Source organism: Trichophyton benhamiae (genome assembly GCF_000151125.1).
Source record: "Trichophyton benhamiae CBS 112371 chromosome Unknown contix01456_5.r1.exp, whole genome shotgun sequence".
NCBI classification, from domain to species: domain Eukaryota; kingdom Fungi; phylum Ascomycota; class Eurotiomycetes; order Onygenales; family Arthrodermataceae; genus Trichophyton; species Trichophyton benhamiae.
This window is the reverse complement of record NW_003315080.1, coordinates 658059-678500: the sequence shown is the minus strand read 5'-3', so window position 1 is coordinate 678500 and position 20442 is coordinate 658059. Positions and strand designations below refer to the sequence as shown.

Here is a 20442-nt window from a genome sequence, read left to right as displayed (position 1 = left end):
TTTCTGTATGATACGAAAATGCGCTCTTCCCCCAGAATTGATTCCGCTACTGTTTAACACGCACGAGCATTGGATACACAGCGTCAACGCAAGCTGAACCTGAACAGAGTCTCGGCTAGCCGCATGGCTGGGCTGCAGCTGAATTATCGTTCTGAAATGTGAGCGGAGTTAATCTCCTGGAGTTCTGCAGATTTACGAGGGAACCTGCTTATACCCAGATGCGGGATGTCAAACAATGGAGTGCCTATAATACTCATAATATAACTAGTCTACCTCATCTCATTCCCGATGCAGCCATATACTGTGAGGTATGTTTGCAGCGCGCAACAATGCAGATGCAGGATGGACAGGCCACGAGTATGTCAGAGTGAGACCAGAGCAAGATCAGCAACTACATGCTGCAACACTCTCCTATTGATGCATGGATGCAAGGCTGGTGACGACAGCAGTACGGAGTACAACCCCAAGACACGATTTCCATGAACGGATCCCATCCACACCAGGTGAAGCAGCAGATTTTTGCCTACGGAAACTTTGCCTGGACATGGTAGCATTGTGGCTCCTGCGGTACCCCTGCTGTCTCTTCCCGCAAGCAGCATTACAATCTGTACCAGTATAAACCTTGCATGGGTTTCTCATCGTTTCGAGGCCAACAATATCAGCAAAGGTAGGGACTTTCTGGGTGGCCTCCCCTTTATCCCCTTATTTTTGTGAGATTGTATATCGTTGTATATGAATGTTCGGCAATTGTGTAATGCAACAGAGCTGGTAATAGGAATAACTGACCCTCTTTATCCTCTATAGCCGAGTAGGTTCACTTCCCTGTACGATGCGGACTATAGATGCATATATGCCCCCTTCCTGCCATCATCGTCGCTGCGGGGCGTCGGTCGTGTAAATGTATGCATATCAGAACAACTTATCAGTAGCTCAGGGCAGTGAAACAGCGATTATAAATCAAGCTGCGGGGGTTAGAGACAAGGTACTTGTGTATACGAAGGGGAGGGAAAGGGTATATAAATCTCATAAACACGACCAACGCGGGGCTTGCAGCTCGAGGAAGACCACCATATCGATTCTCACGAACAGCCAGGAAAACTACTATCTTATACTCATTCGTACTCAAGGAAGCCAGCAACATGGCAGCAAGGAGACCAGCTCCAGGAGAAACGCTAGTGCACTTCTTTGACATCAACAGCGAGGCCCCAGGTAAATCACGATCATGGTCTCCCAACACCCTCCCCATCCGCGCGGTGTTGAACTACAAGATGGCCCCTTACACCCAAACATACGTCGCCATGCCAGACATCGAGCCTCTGCTCAAGTCTCTCCATGTCCCCCCGCTGGAAGGTGGCAGAGTGCCTTATACGCTGCCGGCAATCCTGCATAAACCGTCCATCCTGAACGAGGGTGCCACGCTCAACGACAGCTTTGCCCTTGCCGTTCACCTCGAGACCATCTTCCCCCCGGAGGCAGGGTACAAGTCTATCTTCCCCAACGGCCAATGCAGCTATGCCCTGGCCGTTGCTGTCCTGAAGGTGTTCCGTAGCATTTACCCGCCCGCGCTGCCCTTTTGTTACCCGGCTGTGCCAAAGTATCTGGATGAAAGAAGCCGTGAGTATTTCTACGCTTCTCGGAAACAGATGCTTGGAATGACGATGGATGAGTTCGAGGCGAAGGGTGAGGCGCTGGAAGAAGCGTGGAAAGCAACAGAGGCCGAGATTGCGGTTTTGGTGAAGATGTTGAAGGGACGCCCCAGCCCCAGGAAGAGCCGTGGACCGTTCTTTGAGGGAGAGCATCCCGGATATGCTGACATGGTCTTGTTGGGATTCATGGGCTGGTTCCAGAAGAACTCACAAGCCGACTTGGACAGACTTCTGAAGATGGGAGACGGCGAGCTGCAGAAGGTCTGGGATGCAGGGCACCAATGGCTTGAAGCTGAGGGAGAAAACGTGGAATATGAGATTCCGAAATAATCTCCTTAAGTTGATTTCATTTTCCGTACATGTCTATGTATCGGAATATATATATAAAAAAAAGACAATATAATCAAGTATTTATAGCAAAGTGGTGATAAAAAGTCGACAGGGAATTTGCATATCCGCATCTCAGGATATAATTGCAACATTCAGTCATTAAATGGAACAAGAAATAATAAAAGAGAAGAAAAAAAAAAAAAAAAAAATATGAAAGGTAGCCCCAAAACGCCGAATCATCTATGCTGATGCCGACCTTTTGGGTACACGGCCTAGGAGAAACGCAGTGGAACTTTACAGGGGATGTGGAAACTATACAGGTGAGTTTAACGAGCTGTAAATTATGAGGCATGACCAAGGAAGGGGTATATAGAGCCATCAAGGCGACAGTGTCGGGCATTTCATCATAGCAAACCGAACGAGCAAGCAGTGCATTAAGAAAGGCCAGCCATCAAGGGTGAATAGCGTCTAAAACGGAATATTTCGTGTGTTCTTGTTGATTGGCGTTGTAGTAAAGTCACCAATCTCGCACCAATTGCTAATAGGCTATAGATTAAAACAGTATGATTAGCATCTCCGTCAAGAGAAAGAAATGATCAAGGCAACGGGACATACCAAGCATGACAAGTACTTGCACCATGAGCAAGAGGTGCGGTACTTGTAAAAGTTGTTGAGAAGGACTATAAAAGAGACGATAATCCCAATCAGGGCACCAGCTCTGAGCAGCCACCATCCCCACCACAGTGGTTTGCGACCCTGGAAAAAGGTGACCGGCTGCTTGAAAAACTTCTTCTGATCTTCATCGACTCCGAGGTTACCACCCATGGAGACGTAAGGAGTCTTGACCCCAATGCGTTCTCGCAAGGTGTCTGGTGATCGAAGGATGCAGATTCCTAGTACTAACCCGGTAAGGAAACCGCCAATATGGGAGAAGTTATCCAAGCCAGGGAGCAGACCCAGAACAAATGAGATTGCTACCGTGATTACCATGAAGGTCAGGTCAACCCATGGTCTCTGCTTCTTGCCCCAGGTGTAGAAGAGGTCAAGAACACAGAGAGCGAAGATGCCAAAGAGGCAGCCCGATGCTCCCGTAGAAGCAATGGCAGGAGCTGCAAAATTTCCACCAAGAACGAAACCGAATATCCCGCTGGAGAAATAGACAATTGCGTATCTCCACCAACCAATAGTCCTCTCCATATCGGCGCCGATGCTCAACTGTGCAAAGAGGTTGAAACCGATATGCACAAGACCGGCATGTAGAAACATCGGCACAATGAAACGGAACCACTGGTTTGGTTCAGGTTTATCGTCGAGGCTTCCGTTTGGTTTTGGATTAGGCACTCCGTCGAATCCGCAGAGCTCCGAGAGAGTACACTTGGCATCCGTGGTGGTTGCGTTTGGGCATGGGAAGAAGACGGTATTTGGGTTGTTTTGGAGTTTATCGACATTACGCATGCAAGGAACGAATCTAGCTCCTAGGTTTATCTGGACATAGGGCGATGGGCCGATCATGGGATTGAAGGAGGGTCTTGTCATGATGGGAGATCCTGTTAACTGGGCTGAATGCAGCGTTAGCAGAGTCAGTTTGACAAAAACCAGAAGAGGGTATATATATAAAATGAGACATACCATTTTTAACAATTTCGACTATGAATATGATGATCTGCACCAGAGATGTTATATGCGTAACCCAAGGGATCTTCTTTGCAAAGTAACCATGCTTCCTCCTTCGAGACGGGCGTCTGACGGGGTCACTGAGGTTCAAGGGTTCGGTCGGCAGGTCGTGAGGAGAAGGATGGTATCTCGTATCGTCCGCCCATTCAGGCTTGTTGTTAGCTGCGTTTGACTTGAGCGGAATGTCTTCTGAGTAGTAGTCGTTGTTATGGCCCATCCGGCTCTCCCCCAGGTCGTTGTCTGAATTGGAGTGGTAGTGGCCGTATCTGCCGCCGTTGTCGTAGTTGTGAGAGTATCCTCCAGCCACCAGGGTCGGAGACGAGGGCTGCTGGTGGCCCCATGAGTCACCGTGAGTGTCGTTATCGTGAGGCAAAGCTGGATGAGGCTTCTGCGAGTAGCTGTTGTTGTAGTATTCGTTGGCAGCCATGGTTGCCGCCGTCTATGAACGCAGGTAAACAGAGCACGCTGCAGAGAAACGAGGACGCCGAACAGCTGAACGAGAGACGAACAAGGGCAAAAGAATGAATCCGCAGGAGAGAGACCAAGCAGACGAAGAAGAAGATGAAGAAGAAGCAGCAGAAGACGACGAAGCGAAGATGGTGGCTGGTCGAGTTGACGCAGACGTTGCGTAAACACTTTTTCTTGTCAAAAGCGCCAAAGCGGATTTTGACGATGGATCTTGATCTTCCCTCTTCGGGCTTAGCGTCGCCTGACCTTCCCCAAAATTGCGGCTGTGCTTTTGCAAGGGAGAAGCTCGACGGGGCTGGGATGGGGACAGCGGGTTGCTTTTTATAGCCCAGCGACGTGAGACAGGCCTGGTGGCTCCGTGGCTTTGGTGGCTTGGATGCGCTGGTTTGTTGTTGTTGCTGTTGTTGCTGTTATTGTTGTGGGGGTGGTGGTGGTGGTGGTGGTGATGTGATGACGGGAGACGAGCTGGCTGCTCAGGTACTGCGTCTGGCGTGTTTCAGGGCTTGTCCACAGCAGGACAGCGAGCTGATCCCCCTTTGTTAGCCCATCGCTACGGCCGGGCTCTGTCCAACTGGAGACGGAGCATTCCTGACCATCAGCGCCACAAAAGACGGGCCCGTCAGCGCGAAATCGCGGCCGGGTTACACTATTTGCGGCCCAAAGCTTGTTCTGACCAGCATTGATTGCTGCCTCCGCCTATATCAGAGCCGTTAAGGGGGTATAAGAGGCAACCATGGGGGCGATAATGCGGAAGATGCCTCATGATGCATAGTCAGGCAGCGTGACCTGCTTCGACCAGGTCGTTGATACCCGTCTTCGTTGCCTTACGGACTACGGAGTAATATATTTACTGAACTAGCTACCTGCTCCCTGAGTGCCTTTTGGCTTGCTCGTTAACAGTTAGCTAGTTAGCCGAGTGAACGGTTGGCCAAGCCCGTAAACGCCAACCTCATGGCAGTTAACCTGGCCTGGTTTGTTAGCGGCTCCGCGTCCCCGGCCAGTGGAATTAGAAGCCCTGCGCTGGTGTGTTTGGCATCTATCTGGCTAGTGTGAGGCATCTTTTCTGGAATCCAGAGCATGATATCTTTCTAAATACTAGCTGAGACACTGTACATAACCACCGATGTGTGGTTGTTATTGGTAACTAGCAAGTGGGGCGTGCACCGCCATAATGATGAAGAATCAATACCCAATACCCTTGACACCAAGGTCTTGAACCACTGTACTGTCTCGATATCCTCCTTTGCCAGCTAGATATGCCCTTGTACCCTTCAAATACCGTCATGTCCCTATGTTTTTCTAGTTTGCGTTGAGATAAAGTGATTATCTAATAATACCCGATACTCTAATTCAGCCTCGATCTACCACCTTGACCTTTTGCTATAACCAATATCTTCATGCATCTATATTCTCTATTTGATATGGCTTCTCTTTTACATCTCTGCTTAGCAGCTGCTCCATCCTCGTCGTCGTAGCATGGCTGGTACGGGTGTTCAGCGGTGATGTTGCTGCAGGAGAAACTCGCCCTGCAAGACTCCCTCTTTCCTGTCCTCTAGACCTCAATGGCATCTCAATGTAAACAAAACAATAAACAAACAAATATCCCCGTGGCACGGAAGCAACGATGCTGCTGTTGATAATCGATAACTGAAGCCTCACGTCATGCTGTCCTGCTGTCCTGCTGTCATGCTGCTCGGCATCCTCAAGTTTTGGGCCAGCCGTCCTGTCCTCCTCGCTATTACTATGACGGCATCATGTCCTGCGCTGCATTCCTTTGTTCAACCATATCAATCAGATCAATCAGATCAACCAGATCACGGCAGTCACCTCAGATCACGCTCGACCTCGCCACCCAGCCTCTCGTCTATAAAAGGCCCTTCCTTTCCCTCTTCCCTCCAAATTCTTCTTCACCTTCTTCCACTCTGCACTCTCTCTCTTTCTCTCTCTTTACACAAACAAGGATGGGTCTATGGTCTCTGATATGCACCCAACGGTGCATATCCCGAGTTCCTGTCAGTGGATGGGTTGTTACGGCTGTCTTGGAGGTAGACAGTATCACAACGCCGGATCTGACACGTCTTGGTTCTCAAGAGCTTCCGATGGTCGGTTCAACACCTGCTTTCGAGATGAGCTTGAGAGGCTGCCTACGACCGCCTGTCTGACAGTCACGAGTAGCCTCCCTCGCACGGCGTACTCAGGCAGGCCACCAGCGACGACCTCGCACTTCTACGCAGTGCTGGTGACTAGTAATCCCCTTAAGGGATGAAGCTAAGACGAGGTCAATAGATAGATTAGCTAGCCACTCACGAGACACAGTCACTGAGTCTCAGTCTCAAGCAGACAAAAACAAAAAACAAAAAAAAAAAATAGATAGGTAGATAGAAGTCTTGTATTTAGCTATCAACCATCAACCATCAACATTTTTTTATTATTCTCTATTATCTTGCTGCTCCTCCCTGTATGGGGTATTGATTCTTGCCTGGCCGTGATACTCCTGCCTTTAAATTGGTAGCAACACAGCTCGAATATCAAGCTCCGGTCAGATATATCCTCCCTAGTGGTCTTCACTAGTGGTTGTATATGGTCAGTGGCAGCTATGATCAGCCTCAGCTGTGGTATATCCATAGCTGACAAGGAATTCAGCAAGATAATGAGTGTGGCTGGGAGCCTGTATATTCGCCACCAAACCAACAGCGAGGTGAGAGAACGATGAGTATATCTCCCAAAGATGTCTACAATAGCCATCTAACTGACTGCTCAGTATACTAAGGCTCTGGTATTCACAGATACCGAAGTAGCATCGCCCTACTATCTTCTATCCCTCTATTGTGGTGACAACGCCCTCCACTGAATATCAGAGCGGCCACAGAACAAGGGCCAGATAAACGGGCGATGACACACAGTCCGGCACTGCAGCGAAGGGTATCATCATGGATTTACGCTACCTTACTATCTTCCATCTGGGGAAGCAAAGTGTCGAGTTGGGTATCGCTGTCCTCCTCCCATTTACCTGTCAAGTACTGCAGCTAATATCCCTACATTTACTGCCAGGATCAATGAGAAGCATATCGAGTCCAGTCCTCTTACGAAAAAAGAAGATCCAGATGGCCGAGTTCCAACCCCCTGATGCGTGAGACAAGCTGCAAACCAGCTGCCTCCGTCAACACATCGATCAAGCAGAATCATCAGGCAAACAGCGAGATATCACCCTCGATGGAGCAAGCTTGGAGAAAGCAGGAACTCTGCCGGTATAAAGACGCAAAAAGATGGATTTCTTCCCCTTTCCAGCCACACAAGACCGAGAATTCTTGCCAGGCATTCCCTGTCCAGACCAGGCGCGACTATTAGGCCAATATCAATAATAACTCCCCCTTGTCTTCGTATTCAACAACACCCGGGCATCGAAGAACAGGAGCTCGTCGTCTCTATCGATATAATATGCCAGCTAGTTATGTGATTCTCCATAGCCATTAAGTCCCAGTATCCCCATAACTAGTCAGCGTCGTCCGATCCGCCAAGCTGCGTCAGCCGATCCCGAGGCGCAGCACTATTATGTATCGTGCATCGTAGTTAGTTAGCGCAAACATCGACAATCTTCATCATCATCATCCATCCATCCATTCATTTATCTGTCTCTATTTCAACACTGGCAGCAGGCTAAGAAATAGAGAACTGCACGCGTTGCAAGATTCGCCGCAAGGTCGGCGCCTATTCCTCTGCCTGTAAATATCCTCCTTTCGATCCGGAAGCGCCCTGTTTTCATTCACTTCCGTCGTCCTCAGCCCAGCCCAGCTGGCTCGGTTCCTTCTACCCGCCGATAACTACGTAACCAGCAGTTCCCACAATGAACCGGTCATCTTCTCGAGCAGTCTTTGAATAACTTCAGCGTGCCTCTGCCACAGGTTCGACACTATGGAGGCGTTTGCTTCTGCAGTACCGGAGCCCTTGTCTCCCACGAAGCGCCGAAGAAGCGGACTGGTAAAAACCTGCGAAGGACTTCTCTGCAGCGCCGTCAAATATTTTCCTCTTGCTTTTGTCTACGGACTTACGACGTGGGCGATATGGGTAGAGGCTGGAGTTAGTATATACCACACAAAGAGCTGGTGGAAAGGTACGCCTGTCCCTATCCATATAAGATATTTCTTTGACAGGAGATCTAACGAGGCTACAGGGACACTGGGCAGCGTTTTTGGGATCTCTCTTTACCTTCTGATGAACACATCGTATACGGTTGCGGTCTTTACCGACCCCGGAACGCCCCTAAAAACCTCTACCCATGGCCGATCCAGGCATCAATACAGCCATCTCCCAACCATCGAAGACCCTGAATATAGCTCTGTCACAGTGAACTCCATGGGAGAACTGCGCTACTGCAAGAAATGTCGGTGCCGGAAACCAGATCGGGCACATCACTGCTCAACTTGCGGACGCTGTGTGTTGAAAATGGACCACCACTGCCCGTGGCTGGCTACCTGCGTTGGAATGTACAACTATAAAGCTTTTCTGCTGTTTTTGATATATACATGCCTTTTTTGTTATGTCTGTTTTGCTGTTTCGGTGCTTTGGGTATGGGATGAGTTGATGAAAGATGCGCAATATATGGAACGGTTTTTGCCAGTTAACGTGATAATACTGGCCGTTGTTTCGGGAATGATGTCTCTGGTGTTAAGCGGCTTTACAGGTTGGCATATTAGTCTCTCGATCCGCGGGTTGACGACTATTGAATGTTTAGAGAAGACGAGATATTTGGCCCCGGTCAGGAAGACGTTGGATCGACAAAGGAGAGAATGGCAGCACCACCAGCCAGACGCTCAAAACATGGGGGCGACCACAAAAGACTTCGGCAGAACCATTCAGGGCTACGGGCAACAGTTTATTGATATGCATGCCAATGCGATCCCGGGCGTCACTCGCGCTGAAGAAGGCGAAGAACGCTCTTCGCCTACAATAGGAACGAGAATACCAGACCGAAGACACCAGCACAACGACTACAACCCTGACGAGCACTACGAGCAATACCAAACACCTGCTCAGCAATCTCTCTTTAGATCTTACGGAGAACTCGATAGAGCCCGGGAACATGATAGGTATGAAGAATACCTAGCGGAGTGCGACAGTGAGAAGCTGCCCCATGCATTTGATCTCGGGTGGCGAAGAAACTTGCTACACCTCTTTGGACCAAATCCCTTCCTCTGGCCTATCCCTATATGCACCACCATCGGCGACGGATGGCGCTGGGAACCTAGCAGCAAATGGCAGGAAGCCAAAGCTAGGGTTGAACAACAGCGACACCAGAGGTGGGAAGAAGAACGTCTCCAGCGCCAACAGTTCTGGCAGCGGGCGGCAAAAACAAGTCGGTCCCTGCCCACTACAGCTCTGCATCACTCATGGCATGCCTCTGAACCTCACCCTGGAAATTCATGGACCGGAAGGTTCAACAGTACGGGAAACATGAGAGCGTCGCCTTATATGGGAAGCAGTGCCGAAGATCGGCCATCTACCGGTGTTTCCATGAAAACGTTACGACCGATGTCCCCCCGTCCTCGGCCCGGGGAAAGAGAGGAAGACATTGATGAAGCCTCTGATCGTTACAGCACGAGTTCCGACGAGGCTAGCGAACGGCATGCGCTTGTAGCAAATAATACTGCTAAACAAGCCCTCTCTAACAGTGCCGCAAAAGGGGTGACGGAAGAATGGGTCAACTGGGATTGATTACTCGGGTCGCTCTCTGCCGTTTGCCCTTTTCCTGTATTCTTACTGCTTTTTTGACTTTTGCATGTCTATGTTTGGTACGGTATATTCACTCACGCCGTACTTTAGACCAGGTGCTGGATTTCGTCTCTTTGGAGTGCTGGCGTGTTGGGCTTGGAAGCTTGTCTATTGTTTTAAAAGATCTCAACGGAGTTAACTAGTTAAATTTTCTTTTTCGAATATATGAATAATACCAATGTGTTGACCCCGTTTGGAACACTGGATGAATAACAGTTCATTAAGCCAATTTGCAAGGTCCTCTGGCTCCCTAAAGCGCCTTTCCAAAGGCGCAGTGTTTCTGTATTCAATATTCAATCCTTCAACGGTGGATAAGAATATGGTTGGTCACGTGAGAGTTTCCCTCGGCGATTCGCAGAGGCCAACATTGAATCATCGATTTGGATGTTTTCATAGCTGGAGGCAACAAACAGCAGCCCAAAGCTACTACTTTTACGCTGGCGATATCCGAACCAACAAGGTGATCGCGTGAGATAAATGATGCAGACACCCGGGAAAAACTGCTGTTCGAATAGCATAGGTTGATCGATCCGCGTTTCCCTTCGCCATGTCTGCTAATAACACGACCCTGCGACGGCTCATGAAAGAGGCCCAAGAGCTCTCTCCGTCATCTTCCTCGCCATGTCCTCACTTCCACGCTCATCCGCTGTCTGACTCGAACCTCTTTGAGTGGCATTTTACCCTTGCAGGGCCTCCTGCCCCGTCACCTTATGCTGGTGGCATATACCATGGCCGCATCCTCCTTCCCCCGCAATATCCTCTACGGCCCCCTTCGTTTCGTTTCCTAACTCCTTCCGGCCGGTTTGAAGTTAACCGCGAGATATGCCTTAGTATAAGCCGGCATCATGAGCAAACCTGGCAGCCAGCGTGGGGTATCCGGACCGCCTTGACTGCAATCAGAAGCTTTATGGACGGTGAGGCAAAGGGTCAGGTTGGCGGACTAGATGCAAGCAGTGAAGCTAGGAAGGACTGGGCAAAGCGGAGTAAAGATTGGGTCTGCCCAAGCTGCCCTGATGGAAAGACAAATGCAGAGATCCTGGCGAAATGGCAAGATATGTGCCGTGAGAAAGGTGTCAATGTTGACAATGAGGGTGCTCCAGGGGAACAGCAAAATAGCGCTGATAGGATACCTGAAGGCCTCAAACTGGACTATCGCGATGAGTTAGAGAAGGAATCAAAGCCTGGTTCTGAGCCTACTCTAGCAACTTCCCGACCAGGCGATAGCAACGGAGAAGTGCATCAACCCATAACATCCGGCCTCAACAACTCTACGCCAATGGTGACTTCAGCGACGGGAAACCCACCCCCAGCAGAGGCTCCGGGGAACCCAAGTCGGCCCACCGCAGATATTCGACCCCAGGTATCATTGGCACCTCAGCATAATCGCACTCAAATATCGACCAGGAATACCCCTGACCAAGATGACGGCCCCTGGTTAGACAGAGCCATTATAGGGGTTATATGTGCCTTAGCTTTTGTTATTCTTCGGAAGGTTTTGTTTGCTCCTGCGGACATTTGATTACATCGAAGGTTTCAGCGTTCTTTTTTATGCCCGGAACGGCGGCCACTAGCGGGGGCCAGCGGGTCTGTACTACAAACTGGAGTTGTCATTTAAGAATTTATTATCTCGTGATCTTTCCGGATGTTGGTGTTACTAGGAGGTTGGGAATCATTATGACGGTGTTCGGAGTTTTGCTATATATAATATTCTGCCTTGAAATAAAGACATTAATTTCAACATCCTAAAACAATCACGTAAAGCAAATTAAAATAAATCAAGATGTCTCCGGCGTGAAAATGATTAAGATATACTCAATTATCAAGATAAATACATCTAATATACATAGCAACATTTACACTTGGCCGTTCTCAGATGCCCCAAGTACCATCCACCACCACTCGCCTACAACCCATCCTGTATCTTCGGAATGATTCTCGGTTAAGCTTTGTGTCCTCTCAATAATACCAACATCAGCAAGCCAGCCTAAAACTAGAAGTGTCTCCCACTCCGCTAGACAAGGCTCCAGCATACGTGTTATGCCTTTAGCTGAAATGGCCGGTCGAGCAACAAGTACACCAAGAACCGCGCTCAAAACGAGCTCCCATACTATCTTCACAAATTGAGAGTGCACATCAAACCACAGCGGAACTTTAGGCATCAGTGTCAATGATTCCGAGCTAACCGGAAAGTTGCCCAGATCGCCTTTTGGTATTGGAGTCTCTTTTAATGCCTGGCTGATGGGGTTTCCGTACAGATACCGGCCGTGGGCTGGGTGAACCTCAACGTTAAAACGCAGCTTTTCTTTGTCCATCAGCCTTGTCAGGTAGCCTCCCTCAGTTAACCCATATTTGTTCCGAGGAGGGTCCCTTGGTACTAGGACAATGTGGCCTTTTGAAGCTAGGTTGAGGAGGGCAATTATATCACCATCCGTAGCGTCATACTTCACGTAATAACACCCTTCAGAAAGCAGAGCAGGGTCAAGAACCTCTATTTTGAAAGAAGAGGCCTGCTTCAGTTGTGTTAATTCAACCGGGCGTCTGCGTGTGAGGGTACCAAGGAACTGCTCCGTAAGATCGAAATTGCGTCCGGGAGCTACCCGACCCTTGTTACCCATGGAGATGACGCGCTCGGTCATGAGGGATTGGATAGCCCTTCCCAGGAGATCCTCGCCAAATTGCCTCATTATTTGACCAGCTTCTGCTGGTTTGTAGGTCTCTTCAGGCGTTACGACATTTGCACGCACCCATGTCTTTGCCACATCCAGTAGCTCAAGTTCCGTTGCCCTCGGTTTACGTGACCGACCATCTAAAATATTATTAGAGAGTAGCAGATTTCCCAAGAGAGTCCGTTTCCTGGGTATAGTTGTAGGGGGCGTGTAGTGGTAGATTTCATCAATCTGCTGGCTTGGCTCTGTTCGAAGCTCAAATAGGCTGTCAAACTGTCGTCGAGACGCTGGGAGGTTAGGAAGCCTACCCATACTAGGCTCTTCCATGTTCCTGCACGCCCAATCGACAACCCATTCCCAGTCATAAGCTTCTAGGTTGTCGAAACTGATTGGTGGAACTTCCCCCTTTTCGTAGGCATCTGCAAACTTCTCCTGAAAATCACTTTGCATTTTCGACAGCTGCAGTCTATGTCTCCCTATTAACAGCCTCCCACGGTCATGAATGAACTTGGGTGTATAGTCCGGGAATAAGGGGGTAATCAAGGCCCACTCCACCATTCTTCCTTCTAACCCCCCGGCGAGGGTGCGTACGACAACCATAGCTACCATAAGCCGTTGAGTTACCTTGGCTGGTAAAGAGTTAACACGTCTTGTCTTGTGATTCTTAATTTTATCCGCTTCACCAGCCGCTTTGGCCTCCTGCAATTGGGTAAGTTTGCGTGTAGTTTCGGTGTGCGTCTCCCCTTTCCTCCATCTTTGCCTTCGGTCAGAGCCAAAGTGACGCGCAAGAACAGCTTCAGGAGCCTGGGTTCTCCTAGCTAGCTGCCTTGTCAGTCTTCGCGTGTGCTCTATCTCCGCAATGGCCGCAGCATCGCTTTCAAATTTTATCGCACCTTCTAGAGGCGGACATTCGGGGAGTTCCTCGATAGTATGATTTATATAGACAAAATCATCGTTGGGCATCTCAAAGATTTCCGGGTACCGGTGCTCCCAGTATTTGATCCTGTCCACATCATAAAAGAACTGGTGGGACACTGGGTCGGAAAACTTTGAGCTATCAAACTTGCGATTGCCTCTTTGTGACAAGATTGTTTCTAAGTTTTCCGGTCGTATCATATTATGTTCACGATGATGTTTAGGGTACACCCTATATTTACCAGGGATATAGGCACCTGTCCCAAACGTCCCCGTGGCCGAGTGATATACTTGCAGTGGACACATGAGCATTGACTCGGGAGTTACCATGTATCTAGTTTTTGAGGATATCGGTAGTGCAGGTACGGGGTACCTCGTATGTTGAGATGAGCTCCCGCTAGGAGACGGTAAACCAAAGGAAGCTAGATAAGAACGCCCTTGCGCCAACCTCTGTATGCTCTCCAATCTTTGAGTTGGAGGGGAGTCGAAAGGAAAAGATAGCTCTCTGATATCAAACTCAAAGAGTTCACCTTCGAAGTTGTGCATTTTCCATCGTCTTCCTGCCTTAGGTGGCCTGCGTGTCATGGCTGGAGGCTGGTGAAGTGTCACGTTAACTTCCCCATCAATATCAGGAAGCTTCACGCCGTATCCCAAGAATCCACGGTTTGACTTTCTCAGGTCTGGATCAATTTCAACCTCTAAGGGAAGATAGAGCTGGGGGTCTGCATCAAGCATTTCCTTTTGCATGGCTCTTAATTTTGGATGGTTTCCTGAAATTTCCGGAAAGGACAAAATGCTTTTCGTCACCATGAGGCCTTTAGAGTTCCTCCCGCTAAATGTGTGCTTCCTAGCTTTTCCAGTTTCAATGAGTGTTCTCATTGCATTTTTTACTGTTCGTGCATCAGGTTTTGTGCTTTGATTTGTTTTCAACCACTGAGTCGTAAATGGATACCACATTTCACTTCCCATAGGATATACGCCACCTCCTTTTTCGAGAATATCTAGAAGAATCTTTCTTCTGAGTACGCCGATTGAACCGGACCTGATATCTCGCTTAAGAGTTCCTTTGATCTCATCGACCCTAGTAACAGAGGCATCCGATGTATTCTGGGCATCAGGAAGAGTGATTTCGGTGGTTATTCCTGAATTGCCGGCAGATGTGTTCACAGTCTGCACGGCCTCAGAGACAGGCTCTCCATATAGGTCACAGATAGTCTCTTTCTTCAACTTAGCTTCTCTTAAACCTTCTTCAGGGATTGTTTCTTTTGTATGTTCAACTGTTGGTACGCAAGAAGCCGTGGCTTGCTGTGCATCCCTAGGGGAGAGGACAATCAACTCCTGCTCTTGTGTTTCACGCACTGGGGCTTCGATAATCTCAATGTCACCGTCGGGGACGGGATTTGGTAGTTCTGTCGTTTGCCTCAATCTTGACCTATTGTCATCGACCAACAGGCTTCCCTCGGGAGAAGGCACTGTTGAAGCTTCCACTTCAGTATCAAGTTTCCGTTTTTTCGGCGGTCTTCCCCTCCGGCGTCGAGGAGTTTCCCCTGTTTCAATAGACACTGGCCCGTCAGCGTCTGGAGCTCTTCTTTTCCCTGATGCCTGGCGGCTCTTCAGGTTCCATTCAATATCCAATTCATCGTTATTGGCAGGCTGCTGTTTGGTATCCTCTAGGCCCTCTTTATCGACTCCAGAATAAGTCTGCCGTTGAGCAGCAGCCCTGACTGGGCGGCAAGGGCGGGTTTCCATGGACAGGTTCCCAGACCCCGCTTGTAAGTTTGTTTCAATGATCGAAGTTATTTCTTCATCTCGTGGCTCAGGTGATGCTTGGGGTACAAACCAGTCAAATTCCTTTAATCTCGGTGACTTAAAAACGGCGATACGGCTTTTACCTGGACGCCCTCTTTTTTTACCAACAGGCCGACGTTTTCCAAACGGTGTTATATATACACCAGTTGATGGGCGGTCCATAAGTAGAAGACTGTACTCCGTCCATCCTTCATCTAGGCCTTGCGCTTCAAGGAGTTCCTTTCCAGTCAATCCCTCATATGGATCTGTGACAACTTTCTGCCGTTTAGCCGCACGGGGGGCAACGTCTTCCATGCCTTCCTGAGGCCCAGGAGTCAATTGGGCGATATCATCAGACTGAGCACCGTTAGGGACATTGGATCCAAACAGTTCATGATCGTCTGATTCAAGTACTCCAGCGTCTCGAGCGCGCTCGAGCGCCGATCTCGAGAGGCCGCCTTTTCTGAAGAAGTCAACGGCTGAAGTTTCCAGTTAGCTACGTAATAAATTGCCAAATTTGAATGATAACCTACTATATGTGCCATCCAGGAGAGAAACTGCAATAGGATCATTGAATGTAAGGTTCCATTTCGAAGGCTTAGAAGCCTCCAAACATTCACGAAGCGTTGCATTCCCCTTACGTAAGAGAGGTTGCGAGATATCTACTTGGAAGCCATATTTGTCCAAGGTAGCCTTTGCGTTGGCTGGGGGGGCGTTTAACACTCGTTTTCCGGACCTGGGACCTCCAGTTACTGCATCCCAAGAAGCATGACCATTGCTCACTAGGGAGGAGAAATGGTCGAACGAATAATGTATATAATAATATACAGTTTTGTTGAGCGCAGTGTCGCGAAGAATGGCTAGGTGTCGAAGATGGAGAGGCTGTGAGCTCTGCCATGAGCTGGTCAATCGAGAGAGAACGGTCTCCAGTGGCTTTCTGAAAAAGGATCCCATTGTTAATTTATTGATGTCCTAAATAATGAATATATTAGTTTCAAGGGTCATTTTAAGGGATTAGATAAACTAACATTGTTAGAGATCCCTCTAGTGCCAGCCTGATGGATAGTATCAAAAATCAAATTAGTTATCGTTCTATCCGGTGTCCATTGGGGGACAATCCGACCGATATCAACAACATAATTAGTAGAATCGCCTTCTAGGCTAGGATCAACTACGATTTCTTGGCCTTGCTCCTCGTCCAAGTCTGCGTCCAACTGCTCCAGAGATGACATCAGCCCCTTACTGTCTTCGTGGAACAATTTGATATCCTTCTCTGTTGGCTCACGTATCAGCATTACTGAAGGATGCAGTGACTTCATTGCATTCGAATACTGAGATACTGCACGGACTCGTCGAATACAGCCAATGGCCTCAAATTTCCGAATGGCTCTTCTTAATATTTTCCCGTGCCAACGATCTTGCATTCCGAGTTTTTCTTTAAGGTCATTCCTGGTAATGACCTTATACTCCCTCAGCATCTCAAAAAGCTTCTCTTGTAGAACTGTGAAGTCTATTATCTTGCTCGTTGTTGATTTTGAGCCAGGTTCCACGACTGATGAAGGATCATAAGAAAGCTGCCCTGGTCCAAGTCCGGCGAATTTATTCAGAGTACACAGACTTGTCCTCGCAGCTTGGTATTGTATGGCTCGTTTTTCAATATATCCTTTCTCCTGCAATAAGTCAGTCCTTTTAGGAACTGAACGCTTGTCTTGTCCACTCAGCCGGACAAGGTCGGACTGAATGATGCCCTTTTCTTTTCGAGATGCGATAATTGATAGCAGAGCAAATTCCAACGGTAAGACCCTGGTGGAATCCGGTTCATGGCCAGTGATGGAGAGCCAAGTTCGCTCCAGCGACACAAAAACAAGCATATCTTGTCCCCGGCGACCAGGAGCCGACCCTAGTGCTGGATCAATAGCCGCCTCTGTGGTGCTATCACCTTGTGAATGCGGTACCACATCGTCCAGTGTAAGGGAGTTACCCTCTCTATCTTTGCCAACTGATACTTCAGGGTGCTCCGTAAGCCACTTCCATACCCTGGACTTGAACCGTCTGTCAAGATTGGGTATACGACGTGTTGCCACACCATTTCGAGCATTATTCTCGCGCCGCAGCGCATAGAATTCATCAATAAACGTAAGTACTTGTGCTGGAGGCACTCCTATCAACTTGGTTAGCTCCCTCCTGTATGTTTGATCATATAGCCAATGGAAAACTAGTCAAGATGTAGCCTGCCGAGCACCGCGTCTCACCTTGGTCACCGCGTAAAGATATTTCCTCCAGCAAGTATTCGATCAGGTCTTTTAAACTCGCAGCCATCGCCCCCTTTACGTCTTTGCATGGCTGCGTACCTCTTGTTGCGGCTCTTAAGAGTCTTGGATAGCCCGTAGTTATGAAGATTAAAATAATTTACGTCCTTTTTTTTCGTGGCAAGCGCGGGTTTCGAACTTCGTGCCACGTATCACATGATATATCCAACTTCATGCTTATATCATCATGATTATGTCAAGCCATTACTAAGCTGAGCCTCCAAAAACTTTATCAGCCCTATGACGTCACTCGACACGCTGGACACTTTATTTTTACCTTCCAGAACGTCAAGAAAGAACCCGTCTTTGCCGAAGTCTCTTGCTCAGCCAGGCTGGTTCGCTATATAAGATATAAGATGTTCGCCACTCATCAATCCCTCTCCAGCGGAAGCATGGATATCTCTTATTTACGTCCGACAATATCAGAGCTGTGCACAGGTACTTCTAGTTTAGAAACTTGAGCTCTTCCGTCATTGCTTCTGCTTCCGAATGCACGTCCAATCTTCGACGAACGCGCAGGCTATATAACTTCAATAGAGGATGGACAAACCCATGGTTCCAGACGCTCCCGTGGTTCCTGGACCACCAGAACTCCCCTACTCACTCAGGTCTCGAAAACGATCGATTTCTATATTTTGGACGCTCTTTATAATTGATACTCTGGTCCAGCCCTTGGTTCTTTACTTTACCTTGTGGTACTGTACTAATTTATCACACAACTTGGGTAAGTATATTTGTCCTTTTTTATTGAGCGATTAAATCAGGCGCTGATATATATTCTATTATTCCAGTATTCACAATAAGCACCGCTGCTCTCGGAGGAGTTGCCGTCGTTGAATATTTTTATCGGTTTTATAACCTATTTAAAAAGGGATCGAAAGTGAGGCCGTTGAATGCAAGGAGGTCATGGGTATGCCCACAAGCTTTGGCAATGTTTTGTACTTTGCTAACAAGCTGGATAGCTCGATTTCTTTCAAGTGAACTTCACGATAGTATGGCTCATCCTGGCAGTGGAACTCATCATGTATGTGCATTCTTGAGGACCTCATTTGGAGTATTATTGTTAATCCCAGGTACCTATAGAGGAACTGTTCAAGAAGAACCGTATAGTATGTACATCCCTAAATATTTTATGGCCTACTGATTCTGACTTTTGCTCCACTAGTTCGTCTCCTGGCGATGCCATTGCCCACCGTTATGTTTTATTTTGGACTCGTTCATCTAACCCTCGATCTCCTCCGTGCCTTAGGTTACCAGGCCCCCTTCCGCATATCGTCAACGCCTAAGGGATACGTAATGCCCACAGCCTTGTACGTATTAATTGAAGACGTTGTTGCGGTGGATGGTGGAGGTGGACAGGTATACAGAAGGGCAATTCGTGATAGATATCTCTCCAGCCCTTACTTCAGACAGATGCTCTTTGAAATGAATTGCTTTTGGGGTGGCGGGTCAGTGGTCTTTGCAGCGGTCATCACTGCTCTGGTATTTACAACACCTAGAGACGTGGCATATACGGTATGTTTTTGATATCTAGTAGCTTCTTGTTTTTTTTTTTTTTTTCATTGCTAATTATCCCATTAGCTTGGATGGTCTTTACCCTTCGTGTGGGCCGGCACTTGGGTCCTTATAACTATTCCCTGGGTCCAGGCTGATCTTCGCAAGGAGAAGGCTGCCTGGGGGAAATACTCCCTTCATGGGATTCCTTATACTGATGACATCACTTGTCCTACACCCCAGACTAGGTTTATATCCGTTTCTGGCAGGTTGATGTCCTCATTACCATTCCAGAAGCCGGTAAAGCCCGATAGAATTGACGATAACAATGTCGCATCGGGTTATGATTCCGAGACTGTATAATTATTGGCTAAGTTTGGTGGATTTATAAGAGCTAGAGTATGAGCCCTGATTGCTCGCACCTAACGCATACCTTCATGTTCTCCGACATGTATTATTAAAATAGCGTTGAGATTTTCCTATAGCACCTCATTTTACAAGCATGATATCATTTACGGAATGGAACACTATTTCGAGCCTCCGCTTCTTGTATGGCACTCAACTGCTTGTATTGCTTCTACTATGCACGCATTGTCTCAATAAAACCAGCGGAAATAAAAGAAGCCCCACGCATATAATAACAACAGTTGATGAGAACCAAAAAGTATGTGTACCCAGTATTCTAACCATGAAAACCCGAATGCAAACCACAGTATCCAAATGTCCATCCATCTATCGTCCGATTCCCTAATGAAGACAAAATTGCACGTAACAGGGAAACCACCCGAACAAAAGAATGATGTTTTGACAAGGAGAAACAACATTAAAGCGAAAGAACAGCAAAGGCAACTCCAGCGCCAATCCAAGGTTGAAGGGTATACCATCGCCCCAAGACTAATTAGAGAACAGGAAATATAATGCATCACATTCCACCGCTAGTAGGAAAGAACATTGAATGCAGTTGGGAACACATGGATATATAACAAAACGAAACAATAATATGCATGGAAGTGGTGGAAGTAGCCCTGGGCTATAATTTATGTTTAAAAGTGGTACGGCCGGAAGAGGATGTCGTTGTAAGGAAATTTGAAACGAGAGGAATGATATATAAAATGACACCTAGTCCGGTAAAACGTACACCGGGGGAGTCCAGTAAGTAATATACGGGTATGCAGCCTGTATTTGCAGGATAGAATCATGGTATACTCAGTCCAGTGATCCAAGAAACTTGCGCCCAAGGAAAGAAAGGGGTTTTCGTCGATGCCTATATTAGTCGTGAAATCAGATATCCAAACTCTTTTTGAAAAAGCCATAAGATAAAAGTATTTCTCACCTTTCAGAAACATCATCAGTGGCATTCTCACTACCGAGAGATGCTCGACT

General features: G+C 47.9%; 7 protein-coding genes across 7 annotated transcripts; 5 read left to right on the top strand and 2 right to left on the bottom strand.

Annotated features, from left to right (window-relative positions):
• Positions 1-1139: 1139 nt before the first annotated feature.
• ARB_03240 (glutathione S-transferase, putative) lies at positions 1140-1976 on the top strand (the record flags this gene model as incomplete). The annotated part of the gene is made up of 1 exon (XM_003010493.1): positions 1140-1976. The coding sequence occupies one exon, from the start codon at positions 1140-1142 to the stop codon at positions 1974-1976; it is 837 nt and encodes a 278-aa protein (XP_003010539.1).
• A 579-nt stretch (positions 1977-2555) lies between these two features.
• ARB_03239 (uncharacterized protein) lies at positions 2556-4077 on the bottom strand (the record flags this gene model as incomplete). Its single annotated transcript, XM_003010492.1, has 2 exons — positions 2556-3523; positions 3606-4077. 2 exons carry the CDS (start codon positions 4075-4077, stop codon positions 2556-2558), a joined length of 1440 nt encoding a protein of 479 aa, XP_003010538.1.
• Positions 4078-4171: 94 nt separating this feature from the next.
• On the top strand, positions 4172-4282 carry ARB_03238 (uncharacterized protein; the record flags this gene model as incomplete). The annotated part of the gene is made up of 1 exon (XM_003010491.1): positions 4172-4282. One exon carries the CDS (start codon positions 4172-4174, stop codon positions 4280-4282), a length of 111 nt encoding a protein of 36 aa, XP_003010537.1.
• A 3748-nt stretch (positions 4283-8030) lies between these two features.
• On the top strand, positions 8031-9830 carry ARB_03237 (uncharacterized protein; the record flags this gene model as incomplete). The annotated part of the gene is made up of 1 exon (XM_003010490.1): positions 8031-9830. One exon carries the CDS (start codon positions 8031-8033, stop codon positions 9828-9830), a length of 1800 nt encoding a protein of 599 aa, XP_003010536.1.
• A 604-nt stretch (positions 9831-10434) lies between these two features.
• Positions 10435-11406, top strand: ARB_03236 (uncharacterized protein; the record flags this gene model as incomplete). The annotated part of the gene is made up of 1 exon (XM_003010489.1): positions 10435-11406. One exon carries the CDS (start codon positions 10435-10437, stop codon positions 11404-11406), a length of 972 nt encoding a protein of 323 aa, XP_003010535.1.
• A 334-nt stretch (positions 11407-11740) lies between these two features.
• ARB_03235 (TFIIIC transcription initiation factor complex subunits Tfc3, putative) lies at positions 11741-17575 on the bottom strand (the record flags this gene model as incomplete). The annotated part of the gene is made up of 4 exons (XM_003010488.1): positions 11741-15735; positions 15790-16228; positions 16285-17471; positions 17509-17575. The coding sequence occupies 4 exons, from the start codon at positions 17573-17575 to the stop codon at positions 11741-11743; spliced, it is 5688 nt and encodes a 1895-aa protein (XP_003010534.1).
• Positions 17576-18861: 1286 nt separating this feature from the next.
• On the top strand, positions 18862-19422 carry ARB_03234 (uncharacterized protein; the record flags this gene model as incomplete). Its single annotated transcript, XM_003010487.1, has 2 exons — positions 18862-19080; positions 19213-19422. 2 exons carry the CDS (start codon positions 18862-18864, stop codon positions 19420-19422), a joined length of 429 nt encoding a protein of 142 aa, XP_003010533.1.
• Positions 19423-20442: the final 1020 nt, after the last annotated feature.